Source organism: Megalops cyprinoides, chromosome 4 (genome assembly GCF_013368585.1).
Source record: "Megalops cyprinoides isolate fMegCyp1 chromosome 4, fMegCyp1.pri, whole genome shotgun sequence".
NCBI classification, from domain to species: domain Eukaryota; kingdom Metazoa; phylum Chordata; class Actinopteri; order Elopiformes; family Megalopidae; genus Megalops; species Megalops cyprinoides.
Genome location: NC_050586.1, coordinates 29,316,786 through 29,341,771, shown reverse-complemented (window position 1 = coordinate 29,341,771; position 24,986 = coordinate 29,316,786). Strand labels below are relative to the sequence as shown.

General features: G+C 43.7%; 2 protein-coding genes across 6 annotated transcripts; both read left to right on the top strand.

Annotated features, from left to right (window-relative positions):
• The first annotated feature begins 1,572 nt into the window (after positions 1-1,572).
• Positions 1,573-13,031, top strand: LOC118776267 (ubiquitin-conjugating enzyme E2 R2-like). Of its 4 annotated transcripts, none has more exons than XM_036526469.1 (6): positions 1,573-2,162; positions 3,073-3,259; positions 11,298-11,384; positions 11,708-11,805; positions 12,162-12,296; positions 12,575-13,031. In XM_036526469.1, exons 2-6 carry the CDS (start codon positions 3,083-3,085, stop codon positions 12,834-12,836), a joined length of 759 nt encoding a protein of 252 aa, XP_036382362.1. In that variant the 5' UTR covers positions 1,573-2,162; positions 3,073-3,082; the 3' UTR covers positions 12,837-13,031. The 4 variants fall into 4 exon arrangements, with proteins under 4 accessions (XP_036382362.1, XP_036382361.1, XP_036382360.1 ...); XM_036526468.1 differs by having other exon boundaries at positions 2,940-3,259; XM_036526467.1 differs by having other exon boundaries at positions 2,788-3,259.
• Positions 13,032-19,067: 6,036 nt separating this feature from the next.
• LOC118777110 (Rieske domain-containing protein-like) lies at positions 19,068-21,306 on the top strand. 2 transcript variants are annotated; one of them, XM_036527845.1, is made up of 4 exons: positions 19,068-19,113; positions 20,488-20,736; positions 20,852-20,886; positions 21,025-21,306. In XM_036527845.1, exons 2-4 carry the CDS (start codon positions 20,520-20,522, stop codon positions 21,304-21,306), a joined length of 534 nt encoding a protein of 177 aa, XP_036383738.1. In that variant the 5' UTR covers positions 19,068-19,113; positions 20,488-20,519. The 2 variants fall into 2 exon arrangements, with proteins under 2 accessions (XP_036383738.1, XP_036383737.1); XM_036527844.1 differs by lacking the exon at positions 19,068-19,113 and adding an exon at positions 19,138-19,576.
• Positions 21,307-24,986: the final 3,680 nt, after the last annotated feature.

Sequence of the window (24,986 nt, the reverse complement as noted above, 5' to 3'; positions counted from 1 at the left end):
AGCGCGCCTGGAAGAGTTAAGGTCATTACCACGCCGCGGCTGTTGTTAATGAATCATGATGACACATGTGAGGCGCTGCCATGCAGTACAATCACCCTGGCGTCTGAAGACGTACACCGTAACTTAGCGCCTCTCTTTGTTCACCTACCGTTTTATTGTGGCAACAAGGGAGTCATTTCCAAGACGCAATTCATTTGCATGACCTTACACAAAATGAAATTATTACCCTAACTATAACGGCATATTAACGTCTATAGCGCCAAGTGAACTTACTTGCCAACTATATGCGCTATTTTAATTACTTACTTCTCCGCGTAGCTTTGTTTGGCCTCCCTTGGGCTTGTTGCTAGCAAGATAGTACTAGCAGTACTCAAGGCAGTACAGTAACTGAAACTCTATACTCCGCTGCAGCAGCCATATGACATATTGCAGGGGGTGATAAATATAGCTAGCTAGGAGCACACAGTTGTCGTGCTTGTACAGTCGGCGAACAGCTGGGGTGTTCAGATATGGAACCAAGCCGTAGGCTTTCGAAAAGAACTAGACAGGACTTATTAACGTGGCGTGCACGGCATTCTGATGTAGACAGATGCAATATCAAAGACGGCTGTGCTGGCAGTTAAAAAGTACTATACTTGTTAGCTAGCTACGTAGATTGGTTAGCTGACACGAATATTTCAGTCCAAAATAAATACCCACTTAACCAACTGACAAGGTATGTGGACTACTGCGTATTACCCAGTCGACCTAATCACTTACCAAAGACCCCCGTCCGTTTCCGCCTTACATTGGAAGCAAGCTGTTCATTTAATCTAGATCTTTGTGTTTTTATACTATGTTTCTATCTTGCTAGCTATATATATATTATTATTATTATTATTATTATTATTAATGCTCGAGTTATTTAGAGAGCTCGCAAACTAGGTACCATTCTAATAAATATTTAACTGCGCCAGCTACTCCACTTTTCCGTACACAGCTTCCCTAAGTATCCATAACGACGGGAACCGTTTGAGTGAGCGCTTTTTCTCCCGCTGAGGATTCGAGCCTATCAGGCCACGGCTTTTGTTCTGAGTGATAGAATCTGCGATCCAATCAGCCCTGACAATATCACCAAGAACAAGAAGGCGGGGTTAAAGGCACATACACTCACCGGGAAAGAAAACATTTCTAATGCAGTTATCTTCATAAGAGATTGGAATTGTCAAATATGTTTGGCTATATCTGCAGATACTATTTACATAAAAAAATGAATGTGAAAAAATAAACTAAAAATAATTTGAAAACTGTCACATTGCAGTAAAAATGCAATTTTTCAATTACTATATTCTTGTAGTTCCCTACTACTGCTCCAGGTGAACATGTTTATTTAAATAGATGGGACAAATAAATACAAAAATCAAAGAGCTAATTTTTTTACATTAATCAAAAAGAAAAAATTACAAACAAACCTTACTGAACATTGGTATTTTTACAAGTGAAATAGAGCAAGTGCGCGCACGCCGAGCTTGACCCTGATGCGTAATAGTACATCATGACGTCAGAGCGGAAGGCGCGCACGCTGTCAGCCGGAAGCACAGTTAGAGGGAGAAAACAGAGCCGTTAGCCAGCTGGCTAGCTGGTGTGGGTTTTTTTTTCGGAAAGTGCACGTATTTTATGAGTGTTGACACTGCAAAAAAAAAAAAAACTCACACTCGCCTCTGATCGCAGTGTTGGAGGAGGGCTGTCGAGGAACTAGCCAGTATTAATGTTACAAAGACACGAACCCACGAACGGGGTCTACGTGTGATGGAAGAGGGAGCCACACAAGATAAATAAATATAAACAACCCCTGGATCGACTGAGGAGACCAGAGAACAGGGGCGAGGGGGTAGCCAAAGACAGTTAGAGGGAAACTGACAGATGCTGGGAGACTGGATGTCTTTGGCATTTGTCTTGGGCGACAGGAGGGCGGACGAAGAAGGCAAGTAGCTAGCTGATTGAATGTGAGGGTACAGCTAGCTCCCAAGCCAGTGAATTTTGAAAAAGACACCACCCGCCAGCCCCTCCCTCCCCTCTTGATAATACAGAGGGAACGATCGAGGACTGAGTGACGGGACAGTTTGTTTGCAGTATCCTGTGTTTCTAAATAAATATCTCTGAAGAGTGGAAGTGCTAAACAGGTACAAACAGCTAGCTAAGCGGAAGCGTCGCTTTGTTTACTTCACCCCGGAGGAAAGCCCTGGCTTCTTGCTTGAACTAACCCATAACATTGTCCTTGTTGCTGTTCGCATCGATAGCTAGTTAGCTAGCTAGCTACGTACATATTGATTTTTAATTGGTGATTTATTTGTACACGATAGCTAGCTTTCTGAGAAATTTGTAAGGTGTATAAAAGCTAATGACACGTGCAGTTTTAGCTGTCAGTCTATCTTGCTATCGTGCTGTTAATGCGAAAAGCTAATGTGCGTTTTGAATCCGCAGTGATATTGTTTATTCGATTAAAAATATAATTATTGTTTTCGTTAGTTCTGTCGTACTACTAAATTTGATTGTATTGTTCCTTGTTATATGGAAAGCTTGGTTGTCGATGGAATCGTCATTGCATTGGATAGCTAGATTGCTAGTAAAAAATGAATCTTCGTATTCTACGCGGCTTTGGAATAACATTTAATCTGACATTTCCCCTGATTTATTGTGTGAATGTATTTTAAAAGCTTTTAAAAAGCTTTTTAGATGAATATCAGTATTTATAGCATGGAGCCCCTAAAAATAATTTATGGCTACACCTTTCTCTTCCCTATGAAGGTGTTGAAGTCTTGGCAGTGAATGTAGGCCTTGTGTTTACGGGACGCCCTGTACGAGTTTTGGAGTTTGAAACTACTGGACATACTAGCTGTTCATCGCGAATGACAGTCTGACACAAAATTAAGTCATCGGACTTGTGTTGTTTTTCAAAGAGAGAACCGCCTCCTGCTTGCTCCAGCTGCCGCCGAGGTTAAGCGCGGTTCAGAGTTTGGATAGTGTTCCCCAACTTTCCGCTGTTTTCGTCCGTCTCCCCCTTCGTCCCTCCGTCCGGTTGGTTGGGCTCAGCGGGACCGCCATGGCGCAGCAACAGATGCCAAGTTCGCAGAAAGCTCTGATGCTGGAGCTGAAGTCGTTGCAGGAGGAGCCGGTGGAGGGATTCCGCATCACTTTGGTGGAGGAGTCGGACCTGTACAACTGGGAGGTGGCCATCTTCGGACCCCCCAACACGCTATACGAGGGGGGATACTTCAAGGTAAGGTCGGTGCGTGTTAGGGGCGGGAACAACTGTCCTACTCTCTTGGACGCGCAGAGGTAGTCAAAGCATTAAGAACCCGCTAGATTGCCAGCCTTTTTCTTTATTATTATTTTCTTTGACTATTATTGTGGGTGACGGTTTTCCCGTTTTCGCGAGAGGCAGGTAAGCATGTACTCAACAGGGCTGAAAGAGGACACGGAGTACTGAGCATTCATACCTAAAAGCAGTCTGGTGTGAACTGATGGTTTTCCACATCCAAGATAGTTGTGTCACACCAGTTTATTGGGTTTTCACATTCATTTGAAGTATTTTTTTATGTCAACAGCTGCATTTCTCACCAATGCTGTTTTTCCTCTGCTTGAAACCACAAGCACCACCACAAACTGGGAAGAATGATGTATGATTGCAGAGACACAGCGATGCCTAATAGGCAGATGGAACAGTGGTTCTGACCAGCAAGAATCCATGTTTATAATGTTTATCCAAATTTTTCAACTGCTTGTTTTCTCTTGCCAGATTAAGATTCTATCTCCACTGTTCTGTTGTAATATCTCTGCAGGCAGCAAGGTAGAAGTTATAGGGCTTTCAGCAGGTGGAGCTCAACAGTATTGTTCACAGAGGGGATGATGGAAGGTGAAGTCCAAGGCTTGAAGTCGTCTGCTGTGCATGTCCAAGTTTTGGACTACTACTCCCATCAGCCCCTGGGTTGAAACATTTTGTGGCACACTGCTTATTGGTAATAGCCATGGATCATGTACAGTGTAACTGTTCACACAATTATTGGTCTCTTTTGTGAAGTGGTAACAGGAATTTGGAGGCCAGTTCTTGTCAGCTCAGAAATGCGCTCTTGAATTCCAGATCTGTTGCCTTGTGTGGTGGTGACAAATGTTCACCAATTAATGTAGTACCAAGGTCTGGGCCAAGCAACTTAAGAACTGATGCTGGCACAGACTGGGCCTGCATGGTTCTCTTGCCAAATGGGGTGAATAATTCAAATGGGTTGGCTTGGGTGTGGGGAAAAAATCTCCAATTTAAGCCAAATAGGGTGTTCATTTGAGACCCTTAACACCAGCTTGGGATAGGGTTCAGTTTAAGCGATTCCAGGGCTGTAAAGTGTTTGCTCATGTATTATAACAATGAAATGAAATATTATCAAGCACATTGGGGAAGTGTGTTATTTATCAGTGGTTGAAAATGCTACTAAAGGAGAGACAGGAACATGAATTGAACAGGTAAGGAATGATCATGTCCAATTCCCATAATGGGGGGAAAAGATTACTTCTGCTTGAGATGAAAACATTCACATGTATGCTGCTCCTCCAGTAAAGGAAGGGTTAACATGAATAACAAAAGAATGTTTATGCCTGGTAGGTAGGTAAGGTTTGAGAGGTGACGATGAGGAGGATAATGATTTTGATTAACGTCCGGTGCAAGAAGAGAACTAGTTATTATGGAGAAGACAGTGCAAGGAAACAGAAAGTCAGTAAAGAAGGAAAAGTCAAACTTTTATGTTCTAGAGTTCAGCTGAAGTTGGGAAAATGGGGAAAGATGGCAAAGATGGAGAAATTAAATTTGTGCATACATGAATAACAGTGGATGTGTGTGTACATGCATGGTTGTTAGTTGTTCGTGTGGATATTTTATTTGTATATTGAGTACAGGCTTGACAGAGTCAGTAATAGCAGCAGAAAAGCAATATTTTGTAAAAGAGAAATATGGTGCAAAGAAATGACCAGTGAGTGAAAAGTTGTTGCTTTTTTGTTGGTTTAATTTTTCTTTTCCTCTCTCCTTCTTCTTCTCCTCTTTCTCTTCCTCTTTTCTCTGTCTGGCCCCTTTTCCCTCACTGTGTGATGCAAACACACCAGACACCTACTTATAGCTGCAGCCAGGATATAAATGGTGTCTCCAAGGAAAAGAGGTGGAATTGAGAGAAAGAGAAAAGGCCACTGTTTAGTCTTTCTCTGTCTAAACCCTGAATCTAAACTCTCAAGAACTTTCCCACCAATACTCCATGTGCACAGGTGTCCTGCAGTGTGTGGGTCTAGATGTGAAATGGCCCTCCCCTTCATTTTTGTCTTATGAGAAACAAAAATTAAAGTGGGCCATTGAGAAAATATATAAGTTGGATTTTTTTAACCTTTCATGGAAAAAACTCTTTAGTTACTGTTAAACTGTTGTGATTGTTAATAATAATAATCACAATTTATCAAGACTCTTTGGTAAGCAGAACAGCCTGAAGACAATGACAGAGTGTAGGTCTAAATGTTAAAACCTTTTTTCATGCATTGTGTACCAGACGCTCACCCCACAGGGCAGGAGAATAGCATGATTGGTACAGCCCAAGGTTTGACCACACAAGCTGGTCCACATGGGCCCAACCTGCATGGCGGAGGGCTTGAGAGCAGGTTCTGGGCAGGGTGTCGTGTTACAGGACTGCGCCTGCCTATTCTCAGCCTATCGCTGTGGCACCTAAACCAGGTCGACGCTCAACACACCCAGAAAGCAGTGGTGTCAGTATCACCACCCCTCACATGCTTTTTATTCTCTGTGCTCTTCATTGATTTATTTAAGGTCATGCAGAGTTCCCTGCTCATTCTGCTGTCATTCCCAAATAAGCAGGACTCAGTCAGTCAACACAGTGGCACAAAAATGTATGAAAAAAATCCCACGATTGAAAAAGTTGGAGGAAAGTTGGAAACAGTTGGAGCTGTATCCGCATAAACACAGAACATAAGAAATGGAACAGAATGTACGTCTGTGCTGTCCTGGGTATGTCATTTTAATATACCGCGGGCACCAAAATCAGCTCCAGGGGATAAAAATGCAATTTGGAGACTATTGTTCCAAATTTATGGTGTTTGACAACGCACCTTATGGGGTAACAGTGTGGCTCCCTGGGACGTGATAAAGGGAGGGGCTGAGAGTGAATTGGGCAGGCGCACACTTAAGGATAGCATAGATGAGAGGAGTGTAGAAAAAGGCAGAGAAGTATATGAGGTGGCAATTGAATATTAATAACGTGCCTGCTTAATTATCGATAAGACTGCCTGCTGTTCCACCAAGGCACCATTCAGTGTTCAAAGAGGGAGGGGTTTGGGGGGGGGGGGGGGGGGCACTTGTTTCAGCTGCATGTTCGAGTAGAGGTCAGGTAGGGACAACTCTGACTTGTTGGCTCCTGCCAGCATGGAATTTGGTCTAAAACAACAATGATGAATAGCGCTAATAGGTTAGTCTTCTCAAGAGCAAAAAAAAGCTAACTGTATTTGGTAGCAGTGTGCCACATTCTTTGAAATTTGTATCTACATTTGTGTCTCTGTGTGTGTGTAAATCTGTGTATGTATGTATATGTGTGTGTGTGTGTGTGTGTGTGTGTGTGTGTGTGTTTGTGTGTGTGAGAGAGAGAGAGAGAGAGAGAGAGAGAGAGATGGAGCAAGTAAAGCAAATTGAACTGAGAGAGAGAGAAAAAAAAAGTGGCTGAATTCTGACCATTTGCCATGTACTGCCAGTTCCTCATTAGAGTACCCTTGACGGGTTTGCATGCCAAACTGGCTTCATGTTGCCCACCCACACATTAGCCCCCTCCACACACATACGCACACGCACACCCTCACCCTTTCCACTCAGTACCCTCAACGCCACTCTGTCCTTTGTAAAAGCCTGTTGCTGTTCAGAAAATAAGGGGAAGGCATGTAATGGACAGTAATCTAAAACAGAAGACAAAGCAGAAGGAAGTGTGTGCTGGATTGGTGGGTGGCGCAATCATTTTTCATTTCTTTCTAGGATTAGAGTCCCTTTAAATGCTCTCATTACAAGAGACCCTGTTACATCACTTCGCTGGGCTTCAAGTCTGCACTTGTGACATTATTTTACACAACAGCATTCATTTTTCTCTGCGTGTTCCACTGTGGACGGGAGAACAAGGCCTTATGGCTGAACAGTGTGACATTGAAAGAAAGGCCCCATTGATCTGTGCTGCACGAGAGGTTAGTGACATGTATATGGAGTGCAGTTAGTGATGTTGGTGGTGACAATGATGATAATGCCTGTAGTCTTGAAAATTCCAGCGAATGAATTAACCTTGTTGAAATGCATCTGTGTTAGAGCTGTCCCTTCCCTACTGCCATCCACTTGATTCTGTTTACTCTTTGTTTTATGTACACATTAATACTCACTAATACTCACTCACATTAATACTCACATTAATATTTCTGTCCACTTATGGATATTGACAGACATGAACATCAAGAAACCCAATCTCACATACAATTTCAGGCAACGACAGAAGGATTGGCCCTGAGGGCTTCATTATTCATACACTATTACTCACTACACTACCTCACTACTTCCATGAAATAGTAAATGTGTAAGATTCACATGCAGCCTTTATTCACCGTAATGGGACGTCAGACAGCTTATAAATATTAATTCTATGACAGCTCTATCAAACAGCAATTGACGCTGAAATCACAATGAGAAGGAAAAGCCATGGTAGCGCCCCACCTGACGTTGTGACCACCTGACCCTAACACTGTGAGCTCTAAAACCTGCTGCTTTTCACAGAGCTGTGGTGCTGATGTAAAGATTAATGTTCAGCACTGGTCACTGTGGGAATGCGTGTTTCAGTCATTCTGACCGTCCCATGGGGAACGCCAGTGTGACAGCAGAGATCAGGAGACCTGGCTTTGTAGGCCATGCGTACAAGATCTGATGTACCCTTGAAGCTTCCTGGCAACATACGAGAAACTGGGGGAGATGGGGAGGGTGAGGAAGGGGAGGGAGACAGAAAGACGCATGTCAAAGGATTGCACCCCGTCAGAATGTTGAGTGATCAGCTAGCAGTGAGCAGCTAGAACTGGGTCAGAGTTCCATCAAAAAGAAACACCGCGGAGCCTGTCCCCACTCCCCCCATATCAGGATCCTTCTCTGCTGCCTCACTTTATTTTACCCCGTATAAATCCTGTGATGTTTAACTGCGTCTCTGAATGACGGGAGCTGGGCAGACAGTCTGTTTCATATGCTGGCACTAAGAGAGTGTTGTCTTATTATCTGTACCATGGCTTTCTGGATCTGTGTCCCCCTTTTAGCTCTTTCCTTTACTGATGTACTGATGTTCTTTACTGAAGTTTCTCTGACCTTGTTTCTGTCTTAGTCTCTCTCCCTCCGTTGCACTCACTCTCTCTTTTTCAGTTTGTGTTGTTTTTGCTTCTGTATTTTTGGGAAGTGATGGCAAATGATGGTTTGCCAGTGGTCATTGATTGATAAATCGAATAACAGAACCAAACAGCAAATAGCGCCCTCTCTCTCTCTCTCTCTCTTTCTCTCTCCCCCCTTTCCTTCTTTCTCTCTCCCTTTTCCTGTCCTCGTCCCTGTTCCCTTTCTTTGTCCCTCCCTCTCTCTCTCTCTCTCTCCCTCCCTCTCTCTCTCTTTCTCTCTCTCTCTCTCTCTCTCTCTCCCTCCCTCTCTCTCTCTCTCCGCAGTGTGTGTGTCCCTGTCTGATGTTATGTATGAAGTCCTCTGCTCCCTCTCTCCTTGGTGAGTCCATTAGACAGGAGCGCTGCTGTCTGTAACTAAGCCTCGCAAAGACCATTCACTGGCAGCAGGCTCATGAACCTCCCTCTCTCACTCTCTGCTTCACAAATACTCATATTAGCCTCATTCGCACCCAAAAGTGCCCTCGCCATTCCTTCCCAAGAACACAAGATCTGTGGAGTGCTTGTGTCCATGTCTATGTGTCACTGATGCTTCAAAGCAGGATAGGAGATGCGCTTCTGATTTTCGAGGTCTGCTGTTGCGGTATTTTGGGTGAAAGTTAATAAAGGAGTCAACAGGGCTCATTCTGTCAGTGTCGCCATGTATTTCTGGTGGTGTGTGGAAGCGGCTCAGGCAAGATGCAGTGATGCTGATACTTGGGCGCACCTGAACACAGGTGCAGAGTGGATCAGAGTGGATTTTTAAGTGCTATCAGTATGTGCAGTCATTACCTTTGCTGCAGTTGTAAATTTATTAAATGATACCCTCAGTTTGCAGCTAAGAGGTTGTTACTTTCTGTTTTTAGCTTACCACTGCACCATACTGAGGCAGCAGTGTGGTGTTGCGGTAAGGAGCAGGACTTGTAATCGAAAGTTTGCTGTTTTGATTTCCTGCTGAGGTACTCTTGTTGTACCCTTGTGCAAGGTACCTAACCCAGAACTACATCAGTAATTATTCAGCTATATAAATGGATAACATGTAAAATTGGTAGCCATGTTAAGTTGCTCTGGATAAGTGCATCTTCTAATGACTGTAGTGTAATGTTTCTGATCTTTATGTTGCTTTTCGAGCACCTAGTGGTTTTTCTTTGCTGTTTTCTTATTGATTTTAGCACAGCCTTTTTTCATCCCCGCTGAATTTGTGTGTGAGTCTGTGTGTATATGTCTGTATGTTATGTGTGCTTGTGTTCTAGACATCATGGGGTTCTGTGATAGTGGTATCTGTTTCAGCACGCCACCACCCCTCCCACGCACGAACGTGCCAACTTTCAGGTTTTATTTAACTTTATATCCAGATAGAAAATCTCGTAAATAGGGGGACTCTCCCTAAATGTCATCTGTCTACTGGGACAACATTACATTACATTACATTATTGTCATATAGCAGACACTTTTATCCAGAGCAACTTACATGGGTTACCGCTTTTTACATCATCCGTTAAACAGCTGAATATTTACTGAGGTACTTGTGGGTTAAGTACTTTGCCCAAGGGTACAACAGTAGTGCCCCAGCAGGGAATTGAACCAGTAACCTTTTGTTTATAAGCCTGCTCCTTACCACTACTCTACTGGTGTAAGATCAAAAGGTTTAAGATCAAGCCTGTTTGAAAAGTTCTCTCGGCTTGAATAGTCTGATGCACAGGGCGATACTGTTTGAGCTTAGGGTGGTTGAGAGGGAGCCCTTGCAGATGAAGGAGGGCATGTACTTGAAGGAGTGGTTGAAGGACAGTGTTGGGTTTAAGCAGGGTGTGTGTGATTGAAGAAGAGCATGAGGTTACGGGGATGAAGGAGACTGCGGTTGAAGGAGAGCGAGCGGATGAAGGAGACTGTGTGCGGTTGAAGGAGAGAGTATGGTGATTTGTCCTCCCTCCCAGGCTCTGACTGCAATGGCCTAAATGCATATCACTCTAGCAGAGACTCAGCTATATTTAGCACAGAGGAAGACCAGCCATTCTCTTGCTTTCTTCCTCCTCCCTGCTGCCTCCCCTTCCCACCCTCTCTCTCCCTCTGCCTCTTCTCCTCCTCCTTCTCTGTTTTTCTCGCTCTTCTCTTCCATCTGTCACAAACTCACTTTCCCTTTCTCTCTCCCATTCTCATTGTCTCTCTCTCTGTCTCTCTCTCTCTGTCTATCTCAGTGGTTCTGGAAGCCAGGGCTACAATGTGACATAGATAGGTAGGTCAGCTCTGGGTCCACAGTGAGTCAGCAGGACTAACTGGTGGAGTGGATGTGGGTCAAAGGTATAGCCATGTCCATTGATTGGTGGAAAGTTCAGTCCAGGTGGAAAAAATCCAGAGCTTTAAAGGGATGTCCAGATGCAAACATAGAATCGCAGCAGCTTTTATGGATAGTGAAGAAGAATTTTCAGCTGAAGTTTTTTGATTCCACATGTGAATTTCAATAAAGATTTTGTTTTAGACTTGGCTGAAACTGCCCCCTCCCTCCTTAGAGGACATCTGTGTTCCGCTCTTCTCCTTCGTCTGCAGCAAGTCTCTTTGTTATTGCTGTTCTTTTGGTCCCAGCTGCTGAAGTGAACTCTGGGGAAACTGTCTGTCTCCGGAGTGTTCTTTCCTCTAACATCCCTGGCTGTCTGTCTCTCCGGTCTGTCATTCACCTTCTGTTGTGTGGCACAGTTCAGCGACCGTGTCTTAGCTTGCCGGGTACAGGCATTCCTGCAGCTGTTGCCCCCTTGACAGTTGTGCATCTGTAAGGCAAGGAGCCTCCATTGCTTTTATAGTAGTGATCTGATAATAAAGGGCTCTGTTTTCCCTCTCTTTTCTGTCTGCAGGCTCACATTAAGTTCCCCATAGACTACCCCTACTCCCCACCCACCTTCAGGTTCCTCACCAAGATGTGGCACCCCAATATCTATGAGGTAAGGCCCCCCCACGTCCCCTGCACACATCCTCTGTGTTCGTTCCTTATGCAGTTTAGGCCAGATTTCATTGATAAATTGCAAGCTGGTGGTAAATTGGAAATTAAAGGATGATATTTTTTAATGTCTGCAAGTATTTGTGTCAGTATGTGTTTGTGTATTTGTGTGAAAATGTAAATAAGTCTGTATTTGATAGACTGTCTTCAGTTCATGGCCCTGTGTGTGTATGTGTGTGTGTCTGTATGTTTTTTTGTGTGGACTTTTGTCTGTATGTGTATTTGAATATACACCTGTGTGTATAATTGGCTCTTGTGTTCCTGCAGAACGGTGACGTGTGCATCTCGATTCTGCACCCACCTGTGGATGACCCTCAGAGCGGAGAGCTGCCATCAGAGAGGTGGAACCCCACACAGAACGTCAGGTACTGCACCTCCTGTCCACCAGAGGGTACTAGACATACGGCTCACATCAGCTGCTCTGCATTCACTTCAAATTCTGGCTTTGAGAAGCCACCGAGTATTTCAAACAGGAATTCCTAGGAATTTTGCATTTGGAGACCTGTGGCAATGATTGGTTTGGGCGACAGAAAAGGCTAGATCCTTATCATGGGATATGGATGAGGCGGCAAAGCCTCTCTTAATGAAAATGATATGATGCTGAACTATCGTACATGGGACTAAATGGAGAATTAATATGGTTGTGTGTGTGTGTGTGTGTGTGTGTGTGTGTGTGTGTGTGTGTGTGGTCGTGCGTGTGTGTGTGTGCGCGCATGGCCAGGACCATTCTGCTGAGTGTGATCTCGCTGCTGAATGAGCCCAACACCTTCTCCCCGGCCAATGTGGACGCCTCTGTCATGTTCCGCAAGTGGAGGGACAGCAAGGGCAAGGACAAGGAGTACGCAGAGATCATCAGGTGAGTTTGGCACGGACACTCTGTGTTCATACATACAGATACTAACACGTACTCTCACACCTGTTCTCAAACAGCAACACGCACACACACGCACACACGCACACTCCCTCTTTCTCACAAACACAAACAATCATGCTTCTACACTCACACAGCTTTTCTTATACAGATACACACACATGCACATACACTCTCGTACACGCACACTGACACACCTATTCCCATACAGCTACACACACTCAAATTCCCTCTCTGTCTGATGCCCCTCTCTCTGCACGCAGGAAGCAGGTCCTCTCCACCAAGGCAGAGGCCGAGAGGGACGGCGTCCGGGTTCCCACCACCCTAGCGGAGTACTGCATCCAGACCAAAGTGCCTTCCCACGACAGCAGCTCCGACCTGCTGTATGACGACCTGTACGACGACGACATTGAGGAGGAGGATGACGAGGAGGACGCGGAGGCGTGCGGAGCCGGAGGGGGCATGAGCGGAGAGGGGGGTGACTGTTACGATGACGAGGACGACTCTGGCAACGAGGAGTCCTGACCGTCCTCTCTGCTGCCTGCCCCTGCCCCCGCCCTCCCCAATCTGCATTCCCCAGCACCGGATACCTGTCCTTACACACACACACACACACACACACACACACACACACACACACACACACACACACACACACACAGCACTTGTATTTTTTGTTTTGCAGCACAGATCCACATCCCACTCCTTTCCTCCCAAAACCCGCCCCCCTCTGACCGTGTCTGTCACAGTGCTGACCAGTTCCCCTGGCTGGCCTGCTGTCGAAATCGATGAACTGGTTGGAGCTTCCCCTGCTGTCTGTGTGGAGCCTCAGCGCGCTGACACTGTATGCGGAGAACTGTCTCTGTAATGTGTCCCTCTGCGTCTCACTCCCTCTAGCTCCTCCCCTCTTCCTGTCGCAGAGCCTGGAGGTGCTGCGTTTTAGTCAAGTGGCTTCTCTCTTTCCCACAACGAACTTGCTGCTGTGTGAATGACTGGGTTAAAAGATAATGGGGTGGACACCTCTGGTCACACCTCTGTCCCGCTCTCCATTTCTCCTCCCGTCATCCCTCCTTCCTTTCTAACCTCCACTCCTCCATCTGCATGCCCTGTTCAGGCCCCCCCCCCCCCCCACCCTTTGAGGCTCAGTATGTAAGAGCGTTCTTTCCAAGTCCACCATTGCACCCACTCCCCAGTACAGCTTACCTGCTTTTATTTCAGCTTTTTGTTGGCTTGCAGAAAGAATAGCAGCCAGTGCTGACACCAAACGGATCTTATGTTCTGTTGTGTCTGGGACGTAATCTGTTGTCTCTCTGGGTGCAACCCGCGCCACACCACCTCCCTTTGGTTTGGTCTTTCTCATTCTCTTTCATGACCAGGAAGGTGGGGCCAAATAGGAGGATGGGAGCAAAGGAAAGCCACTGCTCATAGCTGTAAGGATAGAGACAGCCACACACACTCATTGCCATCCCATATTATGCTCTCCTGAGAGTCAGAGAGAATCACAGAGCTTCCTGTGCTGAATGAGAGTTAGAGTGGATTGATACATGGTCCTAGCCAGCTCTTTATTTTGAACCTTTACATGGATGGTCACTGTCTCAAACAGCACTTCACAGAAAATGGCTGCTCAGGGTTTTCAGTCCTGCAGCAGACGATGGTCTTGCTCTATAGGATTTTCTGTACCACAGTCAGTGATGAGTGGTGAGCAAGAACAATTAATGGCATCGCTGCCAAGTCAGCTCTCAGTGAAGGCAACACAAATGGTTTTCGCTTTGACCTGGGCTTCTTCACATTTCCTTTAAGGGGTTTGTTTCCTTGCTGTTTTTTGAGTGCTTTGGTCTTCAAACCCTCACCCCTCACACTGCTGCTCAAAGTTTGTGCCTGTATAACCGCACCCCTCCTCCCTCCCTCTGGGGGGTCAACCAATCAGGGGACCTCTCCGTGTACGTGTGTGTACATGAGAACATGCAGCTGGACTACTTTCATAATGGACTGGATTCCCAGCTGCTCCAAACCATCCTCTACAAAAACCCAGGTATACATACAGGTGTATCAAATACACAGGTAAACCACACTACCCCCAGAACCTGCGCTGTGCTCGCTGTTTGTGTGTCAGGGATTCGACTGGCTTCCCTTTTTTGGATCAGAGCAGCAGCAAACACTTTTGGTTGTTGTGGAAGGTGTTCATTTTAAACAATCGTTAAGACTTGGCTTTCCTGCAGTGTGGTCAGCTCTCATTTAAAATGCTGGGGGTGCAATAAAGAAGTCATGGTGTGCTCTCACTGTCCCTTCTGCATTGTGACATTGTGTGACATTACAGCCATGAACGCAAGGCCAGGGACTTCACGATCAGGAAGATTTCCCAAATGGTGTCTGTCTCGAGAGACAAAGGCCTAAAGACCACCACCACATCTTTCTCTGGGGAACTGCAAAAGAGATAACTGGGGGTGCAGAAAGTGGGGTGCTGGGGACATGTGGAGACCCCTGGTCCCCCCCCACACACACCCCAGCACTGCACAAAGAGACTCAGCAGGAATGGCCAATTACATGGGCTCTCCACGGTAGGTCTGCTGGCCGCACCCGAAAGCCATCCAGCGTATAAAATAAAAAAATGCAGCGATGACAATTTTTTCCCTCGAACATTCTGCACTTGTGGTTGTCACTGCTCACTGGGATTCCAACAGTCTGCATTTTATTTCTTGCCATAACAAAGCGTTAGTAGAAACAAAATGAAAAAAACAGCTATACCATAACCATGCCCCTCACTAAGAGAGAGAGGAGTGTTGGCATCACTAGGGGCAAAAATTTTTTTGTTCTTTTTCTTTCACTTTTTCTTGTATTGTGAGTGTGAGAGATGAAGGGGAAAAAAAACATTGTTGAAATATTGATTCACTTAAAAACAATCATTATTAGAGGGTTTTAAAATGTGTCGGAAAATGTATCGAGCAAGAACATGATCGATTGACTGAAAGTAGTCACAGACATTTTGAAGGTTTTTTCTGTTTAAAGCCATTGAACCTTGTTTAGTGGTGCATGCCAAAGAACTACTGCATCTCAAAAGATCTTGGGTATAAGTAAGTAAAAATTCTGACCCACTTGCTTTTCCTAAATTCCATTTGCATTCATTCATTCATTTAGCAGATGATGTTATCCAGAGTGAATTACAAAGTACAAAAGTGCATCCAAGACTTCAAATGTGGTCTGGCCCAACCAAATCCCCACAAATGCGCAAATGAGTTATCTGAATATTGCAGCTTTAGCCAAAGATTAGCCTCTCACTATTTTTTGTCAATTACCGGCAGACCAAAACTGACCTGACACAGCTAACATGATACATGCTTGCTTGTGTGGAAGCAGTTCTCAGCCAGTTCCAAAGGTGTTTGATGCTAATATGAGTCAAGACCCCAAGAGTGAGACATAGTATGTGAACTGTAGGGTGTTATGTCTGATAGGTGTAAGCATGGCCATATGTAGGATATCTAGCAGAACTGCCTGGGACAGAAGCAAACAGCTAATGTAGAATTGTGTTTTTAAATCATTATTAGGTACATGCAGTACTTTGAATGCATTTTCTGTGCTGTGCTCTGCTCATCAGTTTTTTTCCCCTTCCATACCATGGCGCAGTTATGAATTTATCAGTATTTTAAAGTCATTAACAAGGGTGAGTTTTTTTTTTTAGGAAAAATAAAATGAAAGGCTTACAGAATAAAATGGTGGAATTGGTGAACTCTGGAATATTCCTCCTCAGCTCAAATAGTGATGGGGACAAAAGGTAAGGATCTGTCACTGCACTGGCCAGTCATTTATTAGCACTGGACATTTACAGGAGAAATGTGATGCTGTCTAGTGGCAAGCTATACAAAACATGCACTATGCCCCTGTGTGGTTGGCTTTGTTATTGCAACCACTCACAGTTGCAAAAGTGTGTCCTTTTCATCATAAGGAAAAAAATATTACTTCTGAGGCAATAGTTCAAAACAGCCCCACAATTACAGTACATTTCAGCATTGATATGAGCACATTTTCATGAACAAAAATCCCATGTTATACTGATGTTAGTGACTACACTCATTTATAAAACTGGGTTTCAAAGACTTGATTTACTAACCTGTCCTAAAATTGTAAAGCTGCACAATGCAAGGTGTGGACAATGTGAGTTTTCTGGGTTTAAAAAAAAAGGTCAGCAGTAAGACACCTTGATCAGATAATAGGTCATATGACGCCCTGAGCTCCTGCTCACGTGAAAAAAATAAATGATTAACTCTTGTTTGGGCCTCTTTTATTCTTCAGTTCAGCAGATACAGACTCATAGGATAGAAGTAACAGTCGATGACATCACAGCACCATGTCAAACAATTTTAGTTTGTGTTTAAGGAAAAAACAACAGAATTACAGAATACTACAACTTCCATAAACTTTCTTTAAAGGTCTGTCTGATGCTTAGCCTACACGTCTATTTTACGTCATAACTTGTGAGGTTTCTTTGGTTGCTTGTGTTTGCTTTATTACACCATCCAATGGGGGATTTTCACCAATGATTCCAGCAAGTCTTGGAATCCCCTCCTCTCTCCCTCTCTGTCTGTCTTTTGCAGTTTCCTTTCTAACTGCACACATTGATTTACACACTGTTGACAGTGGAAAATAAAGGTTGCTGTACTATCTTTATGCAGCTGTCATTCCTTTGTCCTTTGCTGGCAATGTGAAAACCCAACAGACAACAGGCACCTTGCAAAATTCAGCATGATCATTCAGGAACTAGTAATAAAAAGGCTTCATCCTCATTTGCTGTTCTAATAGGCTGGATCAATCAAACTGGTGATATACCACTTCACAGACACCATTCCCTATAAACAGCCCTTGGGGTGTCTGACAGGAACACCATTCATATAGTACATATTGATATTACATATATGAATAAATATGCTGGGCAGGACACTATATATTCAAATATGAAACAAGATCCATCACTATCAGATGTTTATTACTACAGCTTATAAGGATGAGCTAGAGCGTGTGTGTTTCTGTGTACTTCCACCGTCTATGAGGACAAGCTGGAGTATATGTGAGTGTGTACCTTTGTATTTACACACCTTATGAAGACGCGCTGGAATGTGTGTGTGTGTTTCTTTGGTTTTACACACCTTATTAAGACATGCTAGAGTGTGTGTCTTTGCTTTTACACAGCTTATGAAAACAAGTTGGAATGAGTGTGTATTTGCATTTTCCCACTTTATGAGGACATGCTGGAGTCCACTGCTTCCTCTGTGCAGATGGCCAGGGACAGACTGTGCATCACTCTGGGGATGTCAGGAAGCCGTCCATGTCTCTCTTGGTGTCCTGCAGGTCCCTGTAACTGCCAGCATCCTCCAGCCGGGCCCACCAGTAGTCGTACTCCTTGAACAGGGTAACGGGTTACTGAGTCCCTAAACTCCGCCAGCCAGTAGACCACTTCCTTCCACCTTCCCTCACCATGTATCGCAGCTCCTACAGGAGCCTGTCAATCACCCACAAGTCGACAATGGACACTGATGAGCACAGGTTTGGAGCAGGTGCTGCACAGATCCACTAACCTATACATGTGGATGCATTACGGTCTTCATTTGAACAGAATGAATGAATAGAATGGTCTTTATTGTCATTATACTCAGGTACAATGAAATTTCACATTGGCTTCTCCCGATGTAGTAAAATAAAACAGATAAACAAATAAATAAATAAAAGCAGTGCCAGTAAGACAGTAGTAGTAGCAGCAAGATAGCAGTAATAGCAGCAGAATTTACACATACACAGAGTTGCAGAGAATTGTGTCTGTGTGGTAGCAGTTCTGGGGGTGGGGGTAGGTGTGTGTGCGTGCGTGTGTGTGTGTGTGTGTCACAGTCTTTGATGTGTGAGCGTGTGTGTGTGCACTCACACTTCCTGTATTCCGTTCTGCGGCTGGGCAGGGAGGGGTGTGATGGAGGCCACAGCTCTGGGAAAGAAGCTATTCCTCAGTCTATTGGTGCGGGATTTTATGGCTTTAAAACCAAGGGAAAGCTCAAAAGAAGCCCCCGTTGGCAGAAAAGGGAAGAGAGCAGCAAGGGTCAGCAAAGCCACAGTGCAGGGACTGAACCCTCAACCTGAGCGAGTCATACACGTTCATGGCATCTACCCTGCCAGGTCCATTTGTGTACCATTTGTGTCCACTATCAGCCCTACAGATCAGAGTTAAATTACTTTTTCATGGAGTCCAGATTTCTGTTGTGCCGACATGTTATGTGTCTTCAAACAATGCAGATACATTCTTACTCATGTATAGGCCTAACTATTATCTGTCAAATTAGACATTGAGGTACATCAGATCCACAATCAACAACGGTTAGGCAACCAAACCAATACCGATTAAAATACAGGCTACACAGGAGCAGCAGCTGGTTGTGGTGGAACCTATGGCTTGTAATCCAAACGTTACCCGTGATGTCTGGGGCTTGAGAGCGTGAAAGCTGCCAACACACGTCCACACGCCCGTAAACTTACCGTCATAGTCCTTACAATAGGCAACTGTGAGCTGTGGAAATGAGCTAAAAGAGAAGAGCGCGACAGACTCAGAAAAAGCGCTTAAGCTTCACTGGGAGAGAGGGGGAGAGAGAGAGATTCATTATAGATGTAACAATTTTATATATCTACGTATCTTTTATCTATATAAACACTGTCAAAGTACCCTCATGCTCAGTTATTTTTCCGAGGGGACTTGTTTCAGTGAAACACCGGAAACATCCGGGAGTTCAAGCTTGTGTGGTTGGGAAGTTAGCTATAGAGAGCAATGCAGGTAATATTGATAAACATAATTTCCTATATTATTGGACGCAACAGGATGTGTATACTACACTGAGCTTCTTATGCATGCGGTACTTAAAGGAACTGAAAATCTAAACTGTAACCAAGCTATAACCAAGTCTGTAGCTCGCAACACAATCACTGATCGCACATAAAGCTAGCTGGGGTACGCAGCAAGCTCGTGGGAAAATGTCTCGTAGGAATGTGAGAGGTGGAAATCGCAATATGTTGAGCTGAGATAATAAATTGAACACACATGTGGTAATTTCCATAGCGAGATAGCGTCCATTGCCCCACCCAACGGAGGGGCTCCCCGGACACCAGACAGGCTGTTCCTGGCGAGGGAATGGTTGGACCCGAGTCATTCAGCTGCTCTGCTATGGCGTGTGAACATATCCAAGTTTCTCATTCGTGATAAACCCAAAACTCGCGTGTGCCGGCGTGTGCTTTAAAAGGTAAAATGAATAAAACGTAGGGTGGTATCGATCGCTTCAAGAAAGGTATTTGTCCTGGTATGAAGTGGGCGTTAAACATAATTTGAATGTCCATAATTAACTGTTAGAGTCATTGACAACGTAGTTTGTTATAATGGTCGTTTGCCAGCCATTTTAATGGAAGCAACATTTAACTTTTAATAACTTAAATAATATATAATATAATAACTAAAGTAAGGAGAAATTGATACTGATTTGATTGTGTAAGTTTTTTTTTTTTTTTTTTTTGCACGAAGCTATTGTTCGTATGTCAGTCAGTGGAATATATATGTATCTAAAATCACAAGCAGATTTTTTTGCCTTCATTTTTAATTGTACACAAACCTTACCAAACGCAGTGCAGTAAACAACTAAATTTAAACTCACATTCATTCATTAGGTACCTCTTGTCTTTTTCCTCGTTCAGAACACCGTCATTTTGTTCATTAATGGTTCAGACAGAGGCGTTGTTTAACTCTTTATCAACTGTCTTGTCCACCAATGTGAGTGAGTCTGTTTTATTTATATATTTACTTATTGTATCGAGAGCAACTGTGTTAAAAGTCACTTGAAGATAAAAAAGCAAACATCACAAACAGTAGTGCAGTACTACACAGCTACAAGCATCTACATGATTTCTCCTGTAGCAACATACTAGTAATCACAATTTACATACAGATTACTCAAGTGTAGTACACCTGATACAAATAGACTTACCTGTAACAGTCAAATAATACAACTGAGTAATATGGCAATTAAAACTGCTCTCTTATATGATTTGCTCAGCATCCCAGGTGTCAGTTTATGGCAAGTTGATCTTAAATTTCTGTGAACATCATTGCAAGCTGATTATTTCATATATACTATCTCTCAATGGCTGTCTGTTTATCAAGGAGCAGCCACTGAGAGGGTCAAAGATTGGATCATGTCTGACCAAGATACGGGCAAGGAGACATCATCATCATCATCATCGTCGTCCCCAGCAACACCTCCATCCGCATCACCGCCTCCGTCCTCCTATTTCGTAGGGAAGAAGGATGACATTATCAAGGCCAGGCGGGTGACAAAGTTTGTGAACGGGAGGGACATTCTGGTTGTCTACCACCAGGGGGTGTTCCACGCCATGGACATGCGCTGTTACCGTGAGTAGGGGAATGGCTGCACTTCACTTACAGTGCTCCAGGGGGGACTGGTTTCACGGGCTCCATATTCAGTTCAGTGAATTGATTGCATTTTCGCTATCCTTTAATTTCATAGACTCCGGAGGCCCACTGGAAAACGGGGACATTGAGGTAAGTCCCAAAAGTCTCAGTCCCTGCTCATTGCCAAGTTCAGTTGTTTTTAGCTGCCTCTTGTTTTCAAGTGTTCCTTCTTGCACTGCTGTGCAAGCATGGAGGAGTTACGGGGTCGTTTTGTGCTGCTTTTTTCAGGAATTCAACGGCAGGCTCTGCATCGTTTGTCCCTGGCACAAGTACAAAATCACACTGGCAGAAGGGGAGTCGCTGTACCAAGCCGTGGACCCGGCACAGAGGCCGCCCAAACCCCAGTGGCTCTCCAAAGGGGTGAAGCAGAGGATCCACACAGTGAGCGAGGTCAACGGAGACATTTTTGTAACGTTCAACAGCATACCGGGCTCCATCGAGTCCGACTTCTACCAGACTGAGAAATTCAGAGCAACCCTCGGGAAAGCGGACAAGAAGACAAAGAAATAACCCACTGTCTCCACTGATGAACTTCACTGGAGACTGGACTGGATCTTGGGGGGGGTGTCAAATCACAAGTGTTGGACTGGACTGTTGTGGTGTACATTTGTGTTCTGTAGATACTGCTCTTTTCAGTGCCTCCATTTGGGGCTGTTGGATTTGAATTAAAATGATATTAATTTGATTTAAATTTAATTAAAAAAAAAATAAAAGTGATTTAAATTAAATTAAATTTAAAGTATGGGCTGGCACGGGTCCACTGTTTGAGCGTTGAGTCTTAGTTTGAATTTAATCCAGTCAAATATTTTAATGTCAAGCATATGATGTTTGTGACAAGTGCACACATTACCTTTGTTTGAAAATGATTTCAGGCCTATGAAACAACATCAAGGTGACTGCTTGCTTTTTGAGTGTCTGCTCAGTAGGAGGAGAAGGCATTCTCCATTGGCTCTGTTTTCTGAGATGTTCTCTGCGTTTTCCCCTTTCAGCATGCAGTCTCTTGCTGATGTCCCCTTTTCTCAGTCATGTCTTGACTACATATCAGCTATTTTATTTTCTATAAACTTTTGTACAAAATAATTATTATGTAAATTTTTCTAACTACAAGTTTGTGGGTGCATCTTTTCAGTTTTAGAATTGGTGTGTTTTTACACGCAACAAGGGCTGCAAAAGGTCAAAAATGTTCTTTTTTTGCACATTTCTGTAGTAAAATAGTTTGCCAGGTGCAATTTGAAGTTGTCCATAGTGCATGAACTGTGATTATGTCTGTGTGTGTCCTCTTCCCCCTTTTAGTGATGCGGGTTTCGTAGCATCTGAACCTAACGGGGATGATATGGCCTGGTGGAGCTGCACAGATAACAGCAGCAGCAGTTACCAGGGTGTATACACATGCTACACAATGTTGTTTCTTTGTCTCTGCTGGAACAACAACCTGGAAAGATGGACTTGCCTTTACATTGCGTTACGTTACATTCAATTAGGCGACTTCCAGCACAATAGAACATAAGTGTATCCATTCAGGTTGAATGAGCAACCATTCCAGACCAGGCTAACAACACTCCCAGACCAACAAGTACGAGCTGGTGTAACACTATTCAGGCCTTACCCCAAGTTAATTTGTGCAGCCTGGCCAGACAAGGTAAGTCAAGTATACTGCCATATATTAGCTACTAGCCCACAGAATCCAAAACGCATTCCAATACTATATGTAAAATAATTCATTTACCTTATATATCTTCCATTCTCTAGTCTAGATCAGTATTCCTGTACATTTCCCTTTCTTCCTCTCTCTCTCTCTTTTTATTTTCACTGTAACTGTTTATGGTGTAAAGTGTCATTTGACATTGTTTATTTCTTTGGGAATTCCACCACAATGTTTCTGACATTTCAAATGTTTCTGGGTTGAGCTGGTTACAGGCAAGTGTGGTCTAATCAATTGAACTGTTATTTTTACAATACTCAGAATGTTTCCTGTCCAGCATTACAGTCTAAATGTGGTTTTAGTTTTCACCTCTGGCATTTGCCACAGAAAAGCCACTGTGTCAATGGATTAACAGTAGGCGGTTGAGTGGAAAGGCGCCACCCTGTGGTGAAAATTTGGAGCCTTGAAAATGGTTATATATGTGGTTATAGACAAATTCTGCCTCCTATGACTTAAGATGTACCAAGAGAATGGGCGCCCATCACTCACAGCTTGTAGCAAACCTTTCTCTTGCCTGTGTGTAGTATTCAGCAGTTTGCAGTTTTGTGGTGGCAATGTAACTGCCTGCTATTAGCCAAACTTGTTTTCATAAATGCACCACCTCACTGGTGATGCCAACTTTCATAACTCGGAGTTAGTTTTCATATAGTAAAGAACTTTATTACATATAGTTTAACTTTTGTTTTCAAGCAGTAGTACCAAGCTTTTGCTTTTGCCATATTGGGTGGTTTTTAAAAGGGTTTGTCTAGGGTGTGAAGGGCTGTTGGAAAAGGTTAATTTATCAGTCTCTGTTATGTTGTACTAGCACCCTAACCCAGAAGCCTTCAGCCCTAGTCATTAACATATAAACAATAAAAGATCCAGTAAGGTAGCTGAATGTATCTTTCTTAATGTCAAAATGTACAACAAACACCTCAATAAACCACAGTTATCATAAAGTAGTTAATTTCATTTGCACGCGACTTGACATATATGTCTGCTTATCAGCTCATCTCTTCAAAAGTCATCAATACGTTGGTATTTTTTCCTCTTGGATGTTTGTGTTGCCAAAGAAGATATGAGAGGGGAAGTCCAGTGATAAAGTGCAGATATGGGTGTACCTGCACAGGTTGGTGATAGTGTGGATGTTTACGGCTTTATCAGCAGTGCTCTGTAATGGCACTCTGCGTCATCCTGGACAGAAACACTTGGGGGGTGGGGGGGGGCACTGCATTACAGGCCTAGAAAACATACAGGGCTACAACCAAAAATGGGAAACACCTGATCTAGACAATAAATGGCTATGGTATATTTTGAAGTCTTGGCTTTACACTGGCAGTCTCTATATCTAACGCCCCTAACACACATACACATACAGTGTGCCACAGTAGAGAGAGTATACTTATGGTACGAGCTCCGGTTTTCCTGTTTAGATAGTCCAGAATGCTGCCCATATCATCCTGTGTGCTGATGTGTACAAACTCTGCATGTTTGCTCTTGAAGTGGTATTTTGACAGAAAGTCTTTAGCCAGGATGTAGTGAGAGCATGTGGGCTTGGTGAAAACCACCACTTTGTGTCCTCTGAAGTGTACATTCACAAACTCCTCAGCCATGATTGCGTGTGGGGATTTCCTTTTAGGTCAGAGATTAGCTCTTGTTTGAAGAGGTATGAGGAAGCATGATATTTTGTTGACATAGCAACTGCCACACCCTGCAAATCAATCCAGCACTCCTCATTTTAAATGACTTTACAAGAGACAATGAGCCAAATTAAAATGCAACATGGCTGGTTAAATTTAACAGTTAATTACCTCGATGTACTAATCCATCATGGACTCAGGGCATATGAGGAAGGATTTAATAAATAAATAAATAAATGTAAATTTGAAACGCTTCACTACTCAAGCAGTAGGTGTGCATGCGTGCAGGTTTACCCACGTTCACAGGGTTTCTGTAGCTTTTTAACCCACAATAACTACAGTCTGATGTGAAACTCCATTAGCAAGTTCATTTTCAATTACAATGATCTGATAAAAAAAACTCGTGTTTTCTGTCGTGCGTGTTTTCTGTTCCGCATTATTTCACCAGCTATGTCTGACAGGGATTTATTTTGCTGCCAGAGCAACCTAAAGCTTTTCTCTCTATCTTTGTTGCATGCTGGGAAAGGGTGTGAATGCTGGTTATGGCAGAGCTGAACTCTTCACCATCGTTCTTTCTACAGAATTAAATGATTTTAGTAGCGAGGAGGGATAGTAAGATTGACCGATTCGCATCGGTGCACCGGCATAAAAGTTGACGATGCGATTGCCCCGATTAAAAAAGTGTGCACTGGATACAATTTGGGATGAACTCAGGATGCATCGTTTCTAACATCTTTGCATCGGTAAAATCCCATTTATTTATATATAATATTAGTATAATTATTAGTAGAGGCCTTTTATTATTTAGAAATGTGACCAATAACTTTATATTTAGATTGATTCCTCCTTTCTCTAAACTGTTTCTCAAG